Here is an 18,233-nt window from a genome sequence, read left to right on the forward strand (position 1 = left end):
CCTCTAATCCATTCTCAACCCATGCACTCATTCACTCCTTACTCCACTTGTGACTTAATGTTTTTTAAAATTATCTAAGAATCCATATGGTTGTCTATATCCCTAGGTAAAGCTATTTAACAAGCCAGGGAAAATAGGCATTACCTATCTACCCAAATGTGACTATGATGTTCTAACACCTAGTTTGTTTGGATGATGGTAGGTAAGTGGACCTTGAACTTGAAACCTGGACTGTGTGAGGATTCGACAACTTTTTTCAATATTGTGTTTTTCAAACTCAATATTATTAAAAATTCTTAAATTTGGTGGAATTTTTTGCGAACTCTAGTTGTAGCATTTTTCAACTTAGATGTCTCAAACATTTTTTCCTTATATTTCCCCTTTTTAACTTTTTATCCAATTGATGGAATTAATTGTATGGCTCAATTATTGATGGGACTTTTTAAATCCAAACACACACTTTGATTTACCAACTAGCCTTTGCTCAGACTAGTGCTATACAGGTAATTCATATCCAGTGGATAATTCTTTAGCATGGCTAATCCCTAGTCATTTTGTGATCTGCCTTATTTTTTACTAACTTTTATATCTATTATGCATAAGTGGTTTACGCATTTACTATTGGCATCATTTTTTCATTTAGACGCTTATCATACAGATCCACTTTATTCAATTATTATGAGTAGGTGGGGAGTAAGCTCCACATGGTGGGCTTACTCCTCTTCATGTGGTCTTACCCTCTGGTTTGGGGGTGGCCCACACACACACACACACACACACACACACACACACACACACTTTCTACCCCTTCTTTCTTTTTTCTCTATTCCCCCCACCCCCCTCCTTTTTTTAACTTAATTTTTTCTTTTCCTCTTATTTTCCTTATTTTCTCCTTATTTCCTTAAATTGTTCCCATAAATGTTTTTCCTTTTTTCATATTTTTTCTTTTTTCCCCTTAATTTCCTTTATTATTTTTTTCATTTTTCCTTTTTTTTCCAAATTTCCTCATTAGTTCCTTAAATTTTTACTGTTTTTTTTCCCTATCTTCTAATTTCTTATCTTCCTTAGTTTTGATAAAAATCTCTACTTAGTAATTTACTTATCTTCCTTATGGAGCTCCTAGTGACACAAAAACTATAGCTTTAGTCGAGTTTACAACCTTTTCCTTCACGATACGTGCATTGAGGGTCTTTGCAAGCTCGATTTTTGTCCAAGCTGCCTTTGACACTTTTGACCTAAATATATATAGTATGCATAGGGTGGCAAAAGACTACCAGCTTCCTGGCCCATGTTGCTATTTGCAGGTACCTGCACATGTAGAGAGCTTTGTTCATTGCTTCCAGACCAAGCAGTCTCCATCTTGAATCCCACTGCTATAAGAGAGTCAACCTCTTCTTGTGTAAGAGAGGTCCCTTCTTACATAGGCCACACATTCAGGATGGTATCATGTACTAGACTGAAGTTGGACTCAATATTCAAAGCATGTGTGCATGTGGTATTGCAGAACCACGACATTTGAGTTATTGGATGACCATATGGAATACTGCAAGGCCATTTTTGGAGATAATTGCATTACACTTTTTTTCCTCAATTGTCCACCCTAGACAATTAACCTAACTCCCTTGATGGGTTCTTCGAATTGCCGAAAATGCATCTACCACCTTTCACTCCACCAACCTTTTTCCATTTTGGTGAGCCAAAAGTGCTTGTTGGCCTTGCGAGTTGGTGTTTATTCTAGTCTGTTCCTCACTTGTGAATATCCTTCGAGGACGTCCTCTAGAGACCTTGCCTAAGTTGGTTGACATAATCATATTCAGGCCTATGGTTGCTACGCTCTGAAGGTCCGTTTACATTTACTGGTTTTCTCCACTTCTTCATAGTCTCCCATCACCTTCCAAGTGCGTTCTCTCATTTTATACTGGGATTCAATCCCTAACAACATGTACCACCCACCTCCAATGGCTTGCGTGTCAAGTGGGGCTCTTGCTCTCTGTTAACAGCAAGGTGACAATAGATGAACCATGCATGGCCTATGCGTTGTCCCTTGTCATAGTCATGTTGCTTTGCACTTTGGATGACAGCATTGCACTGATCATTGACTATTAATAGCATCATATAGTGAGAGCTTGGTTTTGAAACATTCTCCAACTAGCCAACTATGGTGTTTGGTTTTTGATAGGTTTACTGTTGGTGTTGGGTTGCATCAGGGCTTTGTATTACCTGCAAACAATGTAAACTACGATCAGTAGTATGCATAAGCTTTAATTAAAAATTATCAAATAGATCGTACAAACATAGCATCTCATACCGTTCCTTCAAAATTTCCCCAATTGTGAATCCTAACTCCCCACCAACTAAGCCAGCTCTCTCCATGTAATGCAGTTCTTTGTTTAAAACATTTCCTCACCTCCAAAATACCCGCATCTCTTCAAATACTTGGTCTGCCTCTGCCCTTGTTTCGCTCATATGCCATCACTCACACAAATCCTTATGCTTTGCACATGGGTAGTAGCACGTAGGCTTGGTGGCAATGCAAACTTTGCTCCCAATAGAATAGGCATGAGCGTTCCCTTCCTTCCATCTCAAGACCTCTGTTAAATCACCTCGCCTGTGCTTCATCGGCCATGAATCCATAAAAATTTTCCTTTTGATGGCCAGAGCGTGGCATGACCTACTGGTGAAAGCTTTGATACAAAGAAAGCAGCATGCACTCTATAACTTTCCAAACTGTCCGCCAACCGAGCTACTGCACATGCCCATATGGCCATATCAAGTCGACTATAAGCCAGCATGGCGACCCAATAAACACACGCCATGCAAAGTCGCCCTAGAACATCACCTCTCCAACACATAGATAAATCTCTCTCAGAATCTCTCTCTCTCTCTCTCTCTCTCTCTCTCTCTCTCAATCTCTCTCTCGACTTGGGACCCCTGTATTCAGACACAGGTTGGATTTTCTAACTTACACCCCCTATCTCTTAAAATCTGTGGTCTGGCTAAAACTGTGGTCAGCCTGCTACGGCTTACAAGGGGTTCGCACGGGATCTATCTCAAGTCGCACCACATCAGCTACTACGGAAGCAAAAAAAGAGACGACGTTCTGCAAGCTTTTAATCCATTTGTCTGATGTGCCACTGTGCCATGTGGCAGAGACTACAGAGTTCGTGCAGCGCGATGGAGAGCGCCATGTGTGTGGTCGGCAGACTACAGAGTGCGTGCAGCGTGACGGAGAGATGGCGGGCCAAGGAGAATGTCATGCAATGTGGCGAGCCCTGCAAATCGCTTATGTTTGGCTACTCATCGTGCTCGTGGTTGCTGCGTTAGATTGGTACGCACATTTACTTCCTCCGTCCACCTTCCAACCCTCAAGTCTGTTTGCCCGCCATCGTCTACAGTGTTACAGTCTGCTGCACTCTCTGGCGCGTGTCAACAGACTCCCTGTGCTTCCATGAGTTGCAACGCTAATTAATTATATTAATAGGCATCACACGTGGCATGCTCACGTGACTATACTGCGACTCCGTGTACATTTATTGCCCTCGCGTATTTCACTGTTGGTAGTTCCAAACCCCGTCATCGCCAAAGGTAGTTTCCAAACCCCGTATTTCACTGTTGGTAGTAGTTCCAAACCCCCTTTCCCTGTTCTAATGATCTAACGGTGCACGAAGCTTCAAAATCTTCTCCAAAGTTCCAAAAACTCCCTGAACATATCCACGTGGCTTCTCCTCTGCGTGCAATTCTCAAACCTCTCCTTAAAGGAGCAGAGAAAAGGGAGAACAGATGGCATGTGTTACGTCTGTCCCTGTTTTGCTCCAACCTCTTCTCGAAGCTCCTCCTAACCTCCCCACCCCTCCTCTCTCCAAACAAACCTCCACAATGCTCCACGTGGATCTCTTATTTTATTGCAAGTTGGGAAGGGCTACTTCCCAGTGGGAGTTCTTCGAATGGGGCAAGCCACTTCCCAGTGGGAGTTCTTCGAATGGGGCAAGCCATTCATGCATGGGCTGCATAAAGCATGTGGGTCCTATTGCCGCATATGCCTCTATGTATTTGGTTAGCATTCTCAAAGATAATTAATTCGATGTGTTTTGCGTTGCCTTGGAAGACGCTTAACATTTTATTGGCATGGCTTAAAACCACATGCATTATCCACTCTCAAGCCTTCGAAATTATACCTTTAACTAGTTGCCACTTTGCCCTTAAATCCATACATGACTGACTAGCATATATGGATTTTGTTTTTAGATCTTCAGCACCCTCTTCAGGTCAATGACTTGCAAGGATTGCGCTGCTGCTATTGTCTTTTCAAGATTAGAGTGAGATTTCTCCTCCTCCTAGACAATAGTTGTTGATGTTCTCATGGATATTGGACCACTCATGGATACGTGCTTACTAAAACGGTGTGCAATGTATATAGATTCGGGTTAACCGGCATTCATCGATGTATGCCTAGGCACCCACCTTATCAGACGACTGTGATTTAGTGTCCGCGGATATCACAATGGATTGCTGATGCATGGTGCTAACTGCCAGTTAGGCCAGTCTTTTTCATAATCCATATTGTTATTGTCGTCTTGTTGTGGCGCTGTTAAGGACCAGTCTCTTTGTGTGTGTTTTTAAGCGTTAACTAACATGCTTGCTGAAAACGTAAGTTTCACGCAGAATAAACTTCAGAATGGCACTCAAAAATTCAATAGCACTTATATTGAACAAACAAGGGTCCCAAGTTTCTAGCATCATAATGGAGTGGAACCTTAATGCATTGGACGAGCCAGGAGTCAATTCAATGAAAAACGCTGGTACTTCTTGATTCTTGCAAGACTCTTTTTGAAAAACTTTTCAAGCGGCTTAGAATTATGCACAACCACGACCAAAGGTGACCGTACCACTCTCAAGTATCTTATATCCGAGACGCCATGACTTAAGGAAAAGCTGGAGTACTCCTTTCACAGTAACAAGGAAAACAAAGAAGTTTTTCATATCCGAGAAGCCACTCCTTTCACAGTAACAAGGAAGTTGAGAAGAGGCTTCTAACAATGCAGCATTGTTTCGCCTTTTATAAACAAATTACTTAAAACCACTCCTTAAGGAAAACCAGGATGTTGAGAAAAGGGCTTTACAATGCAGTGGTAGGGAGCATTGTTGATGCGTCTTTCATAATTGTAACAAGCAACCTAAAGCACTTGGGAGTGTCTTTCACTGATGTAAACTTGGCAAGAAGGCAAACAAATGTTGCTCTGTGTTGCTCTGTCTAGAGCAACTTCGTTCTTGATATCTAGCAGTACATATTGCAAAGTACCTATCCAGCAGTGCAAAGCAAGGCACCTAGCTACAGCAATGTCCTTTGAGCGTTGCAACTAGGTATTGCAAGCAATTACGCCTCCTCATATTCGTCCTCGTAATCTCCTTCAGCCTCAGCAGTGGCATCCTGGTATTGTTGATATTCCGATACCAAGTCGTTCATATTGCTCTCGGCTTCAGTAAACTCCATCTCGTCCATACCTTCTCCAGTATACCAATGAAGAAAGGCTTTCCGCCTGAACATGGCAGTAAACTGATCACTTACTCTGCGGAACATCTCCTGGATCGATGTAGAATTGCCGATGAAAGTAGAAGCGAGGTTGAGACCCGTGGGAGGAATGTCGCAGACGCTGGACTTGACATTATTGGGAATCCACTCAACAAAATATGAAGAATTCTTGTTTTGAACATTAATCATCTGCTCATCAACTTCTTTAGTACTCATTCTGCCTCGAAACATGGCAGATGCCGTTAAATACCTCCCGTGTCTGGGATCGGCGGCACACATCATGTTCTTTGCATCCCACATTTGTTGAGTAAGCTCGGGAACTGTCAGAGCTCGGTACAGCTGCGAGCCTCGAGACGTCAACGGTGCAAATCCAACCATAAAAAAATGCAGACGAGGGAAGGGAATCAGATTGACGGCCAGCTTACGAAGGTCCGAATTAAGCTGGCCAGGAAACCGGAGGCAGCACGTCACACCGCTCATGGTTGCAGAGATGAGGTGATTCAAGTCGCCAACTGCAAGAAAATGAGACATCAGAGCAGCTGGCATTTTGACAAGTGCCATGGACCAGAACAGAAGTAGCTGTATAAAATAGGCGCAAGAAGACTTAACAAGTTGGAGTAACTAGCTTCAATGTCCTGAAGCAGATGTCGTAAAGAGCCTCATTGTCGAGCACCATGCACTCATCAGCGTTTTCGACCAGTTGATGGACCGATAGAGTTGCGTTGTAAGGCTCTACCACCGTATCAGACACCTTCGGAGACGGAAAGACAGAGAACGTCATCATCATTCTGTCAGGGTACTCCTCTCTGATTTTCGAAATGAGAAGAGTTCCCATACCGGAACCTGTGCCACCTCCAAGGGAGTGACACACCTGAAATCCTGCAATTAAACAAACGTCAGATGGATTCCGCGCCAGTTCTAAAGAGCTCAATTGACACAATATTGTGTCAAGAAATCTCATTCGTTACCTTGAAGGCAATCGCAGTTCTCAGCCTCCTTGCGGACTACGTCAAGAACAGAGTCGATGAGCTCAGCGCCTTCCGTGTAGTGCCCTTTGGCCCAATTGTTACCAGCTCCGGTCTGGCCGAAAACGAAGTTGTCAGGTCTGAAAATCTGACCATAGGGACCAGATCGGACACTATCCATAGTTCCTGGTTCTAGATCCATAAGAACTGCTCGAGGCACATATCTTCCACCGCTCGCTTCGTTGTAATAAACATTGACGCGTTCCAGTTGCGTATCCGAGTCACCTTGGTAAGATCCAGTTGGATCAATTCCGTGCTCAGCGCAGACAACTTCCCAAAACTTGGCCCCAATCTGGTTGCCACATTGGCCACCCTGAATATGAAGAATTTCTCTCATCTTGACAGGCGTTGTAGAAAGCTGCACAAAATACAGGCTAGGTAGAAGTCAGTTAAGCATCTGAAATCGAACAAGAGGAAGGTATACGCAATATTGCTGGTTTCTTAGAGAGCCGCGTCCTGCTCAAAATGAACTCAGAAAACGTCGAAGCAAAATAGAACAAAAGGACTCGGTTAATTGAGAAAAGTACGAGTAACAGACAGATCCCGGCAAACAAAAGCCGGAACAAGAAACATGCGAATGACACACTGACTTGACATTAAGTACGAGTAACAGACAGATCCCGGCAAACAAAAGCCGGAACAAGAAACATGCGAATGACACACTGACTTGACATTTTTAAACCCGATGGCAAGGATAAAAGAATAATAGCTGAGCAGAATTTACTCCTCAAATCATGGAAACTGAACAGGAGGAGGAAAGGTGAAGGGCGACCGCATAAAATGCCAACAAGACCAGCTGCAGAGAAAACTTTCCTAGGCAGACGAAGCAAGTCGGACAGAAATGGAGTACAGGAAAGGAACGGAAGCAGAAAACTCCTCCGAAGCAGGCAACGGAGAGAAACCATTGCAAACTTCAGCGAAAAGAGATAGAGCCAAAAAAAGGAGCAGACGCAAAAACTACTTACACAACAAGCGACAGATAAAGCAAGTGCGAAGCAGAGGACAGAAACGGAACAGGAAATACTCGCAAATTCTTCATCTCCAACCCTTTTTTATCCCCAATCGTTCTTCGCTCCATTCGTTTAGCAAGCGATCTCTGTTACACTACTCCCTGTCCGTCCTTCCGTTTCTACCCTCTCCCCCTCGGAATGCTTCAATCGCGAGCTTCTGACGCACAATTTCTGCTTCCAAAGAAATGGAGCAGAAATTAGAAGCGAAAGGGCCTGCAGGGAAGGGAGCTTACCGAGAGCAAAGGAGTTGGCGAGCGTCGGAGACGAGGACGAACAGCAAGCTTGGGTGTGAAAAATGAGCTCCACAACTGTAGAGGCGGCACAGGCCCTTTATACAACACGTAATTACCGTTTACCCCCCTCCTCTAATCTCTCTTTCATTTTCGAAATCCCGCCTCATCCAACGGTCACCACCTCATCCTTCATCCAACGGCTCTTCTCCTTCGCCCAGATTCCCTAGCTTATCAACGGTCATATCACCTCCCCGGGTTTCACACCTCTTCTTTTAGAGCCTGTTCGCCATCCAGGTTCCCACCAGAGTCATCCAAAAATCAGTCTCCATCATTGCGATCTCGCACAAGGGATGGTTTGATCTTGCACAAGGGATGGTTTGCAAGCAAACGGAGGCACGCGTCCACACAGGGGCACGAGAAGGCGACGAAAGCAACCTGACAAATCACCATCAGCTTACAGGTGCTGGTGCTAACACACGCTTTTGCACTAGGCTCCTCGTCAGACTTCAAGATTTGCAATTGATTTTTGGTCGGCCTTCAACAACATTGATAGTGTTGTTTCACAAAAACCTTCTTTCCCAAAATTCAAAAATTCAAATGCACATATTCGAAGGTTTTTCCAAATAAATTTATAGGTGTTTTTTACAAAATGTAACTAAATTTTAGAGTTTTTGTAACCTCCAAGTTCTTATTATTAAGTCAAAAGAGAAATTATGCAATTCACCTAGCTTTAAACCTTAATTTTTCATAGAGTGATCCGAAGCACTATCTACTAGCTCCTTAAATTGCCTACAATGGGGTGCTCATATGGGACGAATTAAATGTATGAATACACTGCCCTACAAAAGAGAACGTCTCAAAAAGATCTTCCATGAGAAGAGCACCTCTTATTCACAAAATGAAATAGATCACAATTCTAAGCTACATATATAGCAAGCAATCATGGGTACCTGCTTGCAAACAAGAGAAACTGCAACTCACAATCAAAGAAACAGCAAAAATTGCCTCTCCAAATTCACATACATTAACCTAAGTATCCTCTAGGCTATCACATGACCGCATTTGCACACATGATTTGAGGTGCAAGTTTGTGACAATCTTGGCCTCCAAGTTTTGTGATTGGTAGGTGGGACATGTCACGTTGCTCTAGCTACTTAATGACTCACACTCTCTCAAGTTCTCACAATGCATCTTCCTAGCTCAAAGCTTCAAAACAATAGCATATCCCATCCCTTAAGCAACCCCATATTTAAAACTCTAACAAAGGATGGAAAGAGGCCTTGCATGCACATGTCTAAGAAATGTTGGATTTAGAAATTATTGGAGAGTTGCATATTGTTTGAAGTTGAACTGCCAAAATGGTGGGAGAGGCTATCAAGTCAAAAAAGTTACAAATCCACAACTATCTAGCCATCACATGTGTGTCCTATCAATGATTTGCTATGATCTCTAAAGCCCCTACAATTCCCCAACTTCACATGCCAAAATGGTAGGAGAGGCTATCAAGTCAAAAAAGTTACAAATCCACAACTGTCTAGCCATCATGTGTGTGTCCTATCAATGATTTGCTATGATCTCTTAAGCCTCTACAATTCCCCAACTTCACATGCCTAAGCTCACATGATCTATAAATCCCCTTCGATTCCCCAACCATACATGTGTAAGCTCAAAGCCATGGAGCAAGGCTGTCAATGAGCATCCCTTGGTGAGTTTGGGTTAGTGTTTTAAACATTGCTTGAAGACTAAGCAACAATCATTATCGAGCAAGGTCAAGCTTTTCAGCAAGGGGAACATGGTCGGAAGAGAGAACATCACAAGAAAACTAATATGCAAATGTAAAAATCTAACATTACAAAGAGTGGTGACCACAAGAGGTCTAACCTGCGAATGTACATCTACATTGCAAAGAAAATCTTATATGTTAGTGTTGTCATGGTTGATCCCCATAACCTCATGTATGATAACTCAACCCACACGTAACCTCACACCCTCATGTATGATTAACTCATTTAAAATTAACTCACCCATGCATAACCTATTATATATCACACATGAGACTATAAGACTGAGTATTTGAAGTTCATCTCAGCTCAATCTCAATTGAGCACTACATGAACAAGTTCCAAAATTCCCTAAATGACTTTGGACTTCTAAGTTTTGAATCCTTGGAGAGACACAATCAAAACCACACTAAGCTCAATTTGATGACTTATATCTTTACAAGGTAAAGAGGTATTGAATTGAGTTCAATTTGCAAAGAGATGTATGCAGGGATTAAGAGATAAAGAGCAACTTGATGATTGGTAATAAAAAGGGGCAATAAAGGAATTTTAACCAAAACCCAACTCAGTCACGAGGTTTGGTTAGAGGAGCGCCTAGTGATTTGCAATGTGGCACTAAAAAATCCCAGGTAATCAAATTCTCCAAGCTTCTCTCCCATGGCATGGTATATTGTCCATCACCCCCACCATCGATCGATCACCCTTCCAAAATCTTGAGCCCTTTGCTGTTACATCAGCCATAATCGACTGGTGCGATTATGGTGAGGCGTATTTAGAGCTCTTTGTTATACAACCATCATGAGCCAAGCTTGACCACATTAAAAGCTTTGGAGCTCCTTGTATGCTAGGCCTTGACCTCCTAAAGCCCTATGATGACCTCCCTACTATTGTATGCAAACTTGCACTCCATGCCTCTGGCTTTCAACTTCCATTCTTGCTAGCCACTGCATTTAGCAATGCAATAGTAGCAATTTTCACTTTCTATAAATGTGTATGCCATGGCATCAAACACCCCTCAAATGCATCTCCAACTTGCACTTGTAATGGCTTTCAAATCTGAAATTTATTTCACTATTTTGGGCATCAGACACTTCCAATAGTGGGCATTCACGTGAAGAGAGTGGGAGAGAAGTAAGGAGTCTCACTTGCAGCTTTCTCACATACACAATGGGGGAATCTATGAAAACAGTTTTCCTCTTCTTAGTTGTGAAAGCCGAAAGAACTCTCTGTAAGTACAAAAGGAATAGATGAACCCTATATGTGGGTCTCAAACCAAACTCAGCTAACCTAGGCGGCATACTAACTGAGCCACTAACTAGAGTACATAAAGATAGCTATCATCCAGCTATTAATAATTCATGGGTGGTGTACCAACCACATTTGCAGCTAACAAGTCGGTGACATAAATGCACAACGGTCACCTTGGCATATCACGAGTGGAGCTCGATATCTCAACACTCCCCCTTGAGCTCAATCCCAATTCTTGCACACCAAGCAGGTCTTTGAACTTGTGCAGCTTCTCTGCACCCAATGCCTTCGTGAATATGTCAGCTACCTGATCCTCTGTGCTGACATAAACCAGATCAATAAAACCTACTAGAAACTTCTCCCGCACATAGTGATAATGCACCTCAATGTGCTTTGTTCTAGCATGATAGACTGGGTTATTTGCCAAGTGTATACTGCTCATGTTGTCACAATAAACCCATATGTAGACTAATGCCTATCATAAAGTAGCTTACGCAACCAAGCTACCTCACATGCAGCCATTGCTGCACCCCTGTACTCAGCCTCTGTGCTTGACAAGGCAACTGTAGGCTGTTTCTTGCTGCTCCAAGTGACTGCAACACTCCCAAAAGAGAACACATATCCACTGGTAGATCGTCTATCAGAAATACTACTAGCCCAATCAGCATAAGTGTATCCATGCAACTGTATCTGAACCCCAGTCTCATAAAATAGTCCATACTGCAATATGGACTTCACATACCTCAGTATGCGTCTAGCTGCATCCAAATGCGGTTTTCTTGGAGCCTGCATAAACTGACTTACCAACCCAACAAGCATAGCTCAAATTTGGCTTGGTAATAGTCATATAAATCAAACTTCCTACTATGCATCTGTACATAGTAGGGTCTTCCAGAAGCTCACCTGCATCTGCGCTCAACTTCACATTCTGCTCCAAAGGAACTGAAATAGGCTTACAGCCTGTCATCCCGTATTTGGACAACATGTCCAATCCATACTGCCTTTGCAAGAGCCATGTCCCACTTGTGGATCTAATCACCTCAATGCCCAAGAAGTAACGTAGCTCTCCCAAATCCTTCATCTCAAACTTCTACTTCAATAGCATTTTCACATGAAGGATATCTTCATCACTATCACCTGTGATGATCAAATCATCAACATAAATGACAAGCAGCGTAATACCTTTCTCTGTTTTTCTTACATAAAGTGAGAAATCTGCTGTGGAAATCTGAAAGCCAATAATGACAAGATACTGTCCTATCTTGTCAGACCATGCTCTGGGTGCTTGCTTCAAGCCATACAAGGCTTTCTTCAACCTACAAACAAACTCAGGATGAATAGCATGCACATAATCTGATGGCTGCTCCATATAGACCTCTTCTTGCAGGCATTCTTTACATCCATCTGATGTAAAAACCATCCCTTTGATGCAGCCATAGGCAGCCATAGCAATGACTGCTCTTACAATTGCCATCCTTGCAACTGGACTGAATGTTTCTCCATAATCAATGCCATATGTCTGTGCATACCCCTTGACAACTAATCTTGTCTTGTATCTGCTCACAGAACCATCTGCATTGTGCTCCACCTTATAGGCCCACTTGCAACCAATTGCATTCTTGTCTTTAGGCAAAGGCACCAATTCCCATGTAGCATTTGCTTCCAAGGCATCCATTTCTTCATCCATGGCTTTCTCCCATTTTTCTTTTCCCATGGCTTGCTCAAAAGAAGTGGGTTCTGGTTCATGTATCACTTTGACCATATAGGCATAGTGAATGGCTGTAAATCCATCACATTTCAGCCTATCCATAGGATACTTAACTCTGGTAGACTTGCGCAAAATAGGCTCACTACTAGGTGCTCTCAAAACATCCCTTGTGTTCCTTACTCCAGGTGTAACAACAGAAGGAATACCCAACTCATCATCAAGGCTTTGTTTTGAGCCACTAGATTCACCATCCACATAAGAGTGACCTGCATTCACATCAACCATGGGTTGATCTAATTTCTCTTTTCCCTTTTGTGATACTTGCGTACCACTATCTACATTGCTTTGAGGAGATTCTCCTGATCTCAATCTACCTGTCCATGGCAAAGTATATGAAACACTGCTAGAGGACACTACAGGTCCACTAATATTTTGTGATTGCTGCTGTGAATTCTATGCAGCATTACCATTTTGTGCATCTACATCATCAATCACATTTACTGGTTTATACCAGCTGCTCATCTCATAAAAAACATCTCTGCTCACTGTAAACTTACGAGTAGAAGGGTTATAGCATCTATACCATTTCTGCTGCAGAGAACAACCAATAAAGATGCACTTCTCAGCTTTTGGATCCAACTTGGATCTCAACTCATTTGGCACATGAACATAGGCAATACAACCAAAAACTTTCAAATGAGAAATATTTGGTTTCCTACTAGTATACCTCTCCTCTGGCATCATACCATGTATTGCTGCAGTGGGAGTCCTGTTCATTATGTAGACTGCTGTAGCAACTGCTTCAGCCCAATAATAATCTAGCAGGTCTTTTTCTTTGAGCATGGCACGAGATACCTCTCCAATATGCTTGTTTTTCCTTTCTGCAAGTCCATTTTGCTGTGGGTTATGACTACATGAATATTGTTGCTTTACGCCATGCTCCTGCAGGAACCTTGCAAACTCATTTGAGAGGTACTCTCCCCCTCCATTCGACCTTAGGCATTTTATTTGTACGCCTGTTTCTTTCTCAACCATAGCTTTAAAGGCTTTGAAATGCACAAACACTTCACTTTTCTTTTTCATAAAATACACCCAAACTTTTCCGCTGTAGTCATCAATAAAAGTGACAAAATAATGACAGCCTCCAATAGATGCAGCTTTAGTAGTCCACACATTAGAGTGGATTAATTCCAATGGCCTCTTATTCTCTTGAGCATGTCTAGGAAATGGTTTCCTTGCCTGTTTTCCAAATTGACAGGCTTCACATACCTTATGCATTTCTGCAACCTTGAACTTAGGCAATCCTGCAACAATATTTTGGGCTTGCATTAATTTAAGTCGCTGTACATTAACATGACCAATGCGTTTATGCCAGATATCAATATCTGCAACTACATCGGTCCCATGTGCAAACATTGCTGCACTCAATTCAGGCATGTCCGCATCCAACGTAAACATCCTACCCTTCTTCTTCCCTTTTGCTGTCAAGCGACCTTCATTTTTCATATCCTCAAGAAAGCATCCATGAGGATTAAATCTGACCTGGAAGCCCTACTTAACCATTTGACCAACAGAAACCAGGTTCTTGGTGATATTCGGGACATGAAATACATCAGATAGGTATTTCTTTTTCCCATCCTGCATAGACAAAGGAATTTTACCAATCTACACAATAGGATGTGTAGTATCATCACCAGTCTCCACAAATCCTGGTCTTTCCATTTTCCTTGCATGCTGCATCCATTCTGCATGACCTGTCATGTGGTTTGATGCACTTGAGTCAACATACCACACATCATTGCTTTCTTCTGCACTTGTCATAGAATTGATCATGTGCTGCACCATAAACAAATGCTCATTTCTGTCATCACCCTGTCTACTAGAGGATGCATAATTGCCTTGCTGTAATTTTCCATTCATGATGTCATTCTGCTTTTTGTGGTAGTCTTTAGCCATATGACCCATTTTACCACAGTAGTAGCATTCAACATTGCTATTTGCATTTTGGCCTCTCTCCCATCCACCACGACCTCTTTGGCTCCCCTTGCCTCTAAGGTTACCACGTCCTCCTCCATAGGACTGGTTTTCTTGAATTTGTTGCATATTTTGATTTCTACCACGGCCTTCAGATCGGCCTGCTCTACCTCTGCCTCTACCTCTTCCAGCATTTGAGTAGAAGACAGCTTCTTTCAAAGTTCCTCCTGAAGAAGATGCGCCACCATTTCTCTACTCTTTGGAAATTAGAAGAGCAATCAACTCCCCAAAATCAGGAAAATTCTCACAAACGGCAATGGATGTCCGAAACTGTGCATAATCCTTTCCTAGACCATTCAAGGTCACAGAAACTAAATCATCATCTTCCACTGGCAACCCAATGGAAGCAAGTGCATTTGCAATCTTCTTCACCTTCATGTGGTAGTCATTGATGCTCATATTTTCTCTCTGCACATTATGCAACTCCTGCTTGAGCTGTATTTTCCTGGCTTGCGTATTTGTGCTATACATTTTTGTCAAAGTATCCCATGCCTCCTTCGGCATGCTTGCATCTTGAATATGCACAATCATAGAATTTGAAATACTGATAGACAATCAGTACATAACTTTCCTGGCTCTCTCATGCCAGCCTTTAAATGCCTGCAACTCCTATTGATTGGGAACATTAAGAATAACTGGTTCTTGTTCAACTCTAGTAATGAACTGCCAATAGCCTTTTCCCTTAAGGAAATTCGTCATTCTAAACTTCCATGCTGAAAAGTTGTTCTTGTCAAGCTTTTCAGTGACTATCTGTGAAAGAGCATCAAATGCCATTACAGAACACTACAAAAATATTATGTCACTGCAAAAAACATAACTTTTGCCTCACAAGGTCAAATCTGCAAAACTGACCACACAGTCACTTCCTAGTGACGATTTTGCATCAACAGGCAATAAGAATGATTTTGTCACTCCCAATATCTCTATGCATAGGCATACAATGCAATTTCTATGGCAACTTTTCACCGATCTGCAGAACAGTGGTTGCACACAGCAAGAACAGGGCACCTTTCTGAGTGTCTACGAAAAACTTTCGCCACCAAAATGGGCCCCAAAATGGCCCCGTAGCATATACTACCCTCTCGCCACACCGCAAAGGGCGTCCCAATCTGAGACAGTGCACTCTTGCACTTTTCAGTTGTGCTACCTGTAGAGATTTGCTCCCAAACTCGAAAAAGGAAAGCAACATTGATCCTCTTACCAAGACACCACAAACTTGGTTTGATTTCTTGAGCTCTTTACCACGAACCGAGCTCTGATACCATGTGAAGAGAGTGGGAGAGAAGTAAGGAGTCTCACATGCAGCTTTCTCACATACACAATGGGGGAATACACAAAGGTGGAGGTTGAAAACAGTTTTCCTCTTCTTAGTTGTGAAAGCCGAAAGAACTCTCTCTAAGTACAAAAGGAATAGATGAACCCTATATGTGGGTCTCAAACCAAACTCAGCTAACCTAGGTGGCATACTAACTGAGCCACTAACTAGAGTACATAAAGATAGCTGTCATCCAACTATTATTCATGGGTGGCGTACCAACCGCATCTGCAGCTAACAAGTTGGTGACATAAATGCACAACGGTCACCCTGGCATATCACGAGTGGTGGAGCTTGATATCTCAACAATTCACAGCTCATATGCATCCTCCAACATGCATTTGTTGTTTAGGCAATATCCACAAACTAATTGAGCATTCAAGCTTCTAGTATCATGTACCCTTTTTGGCCCACTGTGTAATTTCCTGATTTTTAGGAGCTACTTCCAAGGCAAATTCTTCCACTGTAAAGCGAGATGGCAATAAATGTCAAGAGGAGGAATAATGAACAGTTACTTGATCTCCAATGGAATGGCCATCTACCTTGAAAATGACTTCAAATTCCCTTTCGAGCATCAAGCATCCTTCCTTGCCCTCTATTGAAGATAAAGTGGATATCCTTGTATTCACTTTGAGAAAAAACTCTACAACTTTCAGTGTGAAAGAAACCCCTTGATGTAAAGAAAGGGGTGGGTATATACTCAAAGGTTTTTTAAGGGTATATTTACACCCACTTTTACATCCAAGGCCTTTAAAGTTAGCCTCCTGCAAACTGTATTCTGGGAGCACATAGTCTCGAATTCAACTCAATTCAACTTTGAAGCCTCATCACACATGCTTAATTGTTGGGATCCCTTTTATAAGAGCTTAGACTTTGACTTCCCTTCACATTGGGAGGCCCCCTCATAGCTTGTCTAGTGTTGCTTCCTTCAAATCCAACAAAGGTCCTTGGAGTCGCCTTTGTTACATTTTCCTCCTTGTCCAAGCCTGGCAACAGACTTGGCTTGTTATAGGAACTCTTCGTAATGCCCAATTTGCATTATGCACTTTATATTCTTGTACACTCTTGGAATCATCATCCTCAAAACTCTCTGTTGCAAATTTAGTACTAGATTTTGGAGACATGGAGTATCTTTTCTTATTTGCATAACTGTACTCAGGGTGGTGACTATCATCCTCACATATATTTGAAGGCATTGACTTTGGCCTTTTCCTTCGCATAGTCTTGTCATCTCCATCATTAAAACATACTTCAGATACAACACCCATTTCCTTTGCAACATTAGTTGTTAGATCAACAACTGTTTTGGCACTAATGTCAATCCGAGATTTTGAAGATCTTTTTTTTAAGGTCTCTAGACTCGGCCCACTTCTGATAAACTGGCCCTTCAAAAAAGATGTGTATGTAGAGCTTTGTAAAATTGCATTTGAGAGGTCAGTAATAGAGGCATTGTAGAGACCAACGTATTTGACATGGTTCAATCCAGCCCTCCAACTACCATGAATAGACTCTGCTAGATTTGTTTAAGGTATCAAGTACTTCTCGTTATCTAACATACTCTACAAACCAAGCATTGCAGAGATATTGTAATGGCAAAATTACATTATTAACATGATAAAAAAAAATTCAAGAGAAATACAAAACCAACCTCTATAATGTAGTGGCCCCAATGGGAAATCCTAGCATGCCACCATGCAAACCAAGTTTCAAGCCATGGCAAGTCTGAATCACTTGCATGGCCTGCATTCCACCATGCCCTTAGGGTTCTCATTTTGACTTCTGCAGCTTGCTCTGTAGAGGCATCCTTCTAGCGTTTACATCGGATTTTAAATTCCTCTTGGCTGCCAACTTTTATACATGCCTTTGCATGGGAATGAAGACTTTGCTCCCAATGGAAAAGGCAAGAACACTCTTTCCCTTCCATTATATTGTCAGGGCCACCATTGAAAGTGGCACGTACAGCTCTCCAGTTGGCCTGGGCCTCATCTGTCATGAACCCTTTGAATTACCCAACAATGACCCAATTCTCCTCCAGGTCTCATTTTATTTACCAAATCAACCCCTGAACCAGAAGCTTGGGTAGACATTTTAAATACATGACACCTGCTGAATGAACTATGTTGCAATTGTCTAGGAAACACTACACTTTGGAAATAATTATATCTACAATGTCTTTTCAAGTATAAAATTCTATCTAGCCCATCTGACACAGGTCAAGAGTCACGTCGACCCTCCTCAATCCATCTTGATAATCTATACACAGACATAAAGGTCAATATTCATTGTCAATAACATAATTTAATAAACCAATGCAATAACAAATATTATGGTAATTACCTTCTCTTGTCG

General features: G+C 42.1%; 1 protein-coding gene across 2 annotated transcripts; it reads right to left on the reverse strand.

Annotated features, from left to right (window-relative positions):
* Positions 1-4,954: 4,954 nt before the first annotated feature.
* On the reverse strand, positions 4,955-7,884 carry LOC147888865 (tubulin beta chain-like). Of its 2 annotated transcripts, none has more exons than XM_087392893.1 (4): positions 7,799-7,884; positions 6,499-6,913; positions 6,140-6,409; positions 4,955-6,042 (listed from the first exon to the last, which is right to left on the reverse strand). In XM_087392893.1, exons 2-4 carry the CDS (start codon positions 6,890-6,892, stop codon positions 5,375-5,377), a joined length of 1,332 nt encoding a protein of 443 aa, XP_087249019.1. In that variant the 5' UTR covers positions 6,893-6,913; positions 7,799-7,884; the 3' UTR covers positions 4,955-5,374. The 2 variants fall into 2 exon arrangements, with proteins under 2 accessions (XP_087249019.1, XP_087249020.1); XM_087392894.1 differs by lacking the exon at positions 7,799-7,884 and adding an exon at positions 7,521-7,767.
* Between the last annotated feature and the right edge of the window lie 10,349 nt (positions 7,885-18,233).

This window comes from Dipteris shenzhenensis, chromosome 21 (assembly GCF_047967505.1).
Source record: "Dipteris shenzhenensis isolate YYH24624 ecotype China chromosome 21, Dip_SZ_1.0, whole genome shotgun sequence".
In the NCBI taxonomy this organism is placed as follows: domain Eukaryota; kingdom Viridiplantae; phylum Streptophyta; class Polypodiopsida; order Gleicheniales; family Dipteridaceae; genus Dipteris; species Dipteris shenzhenensis.

Bases quoted from the DNA above. Each gene is read 5' to 3' on its own strand.
- LOC147888865 (XM_087392893.1), bottom strand. From the start codon at position 6,892: ATGAGAGAAATTCTTCATATTCAGGGTGGCCAATGTGGCAACCAGATT. The intron at 6,410-6,498 runs GTAACGAATGAG...GTTTAATTGCAG, and splicing joins GAACTGCGATTGCCTTCAAG to GATTTCAGGTGTGTCACTCC. The intron at 6,043-6,139 runs GTTAAGTCTTCT...ATTTTCTTGCAG, and splicing joins GAAGCTAGTTACTCCAACTT to TTGGCGACTTGAATCACCTC.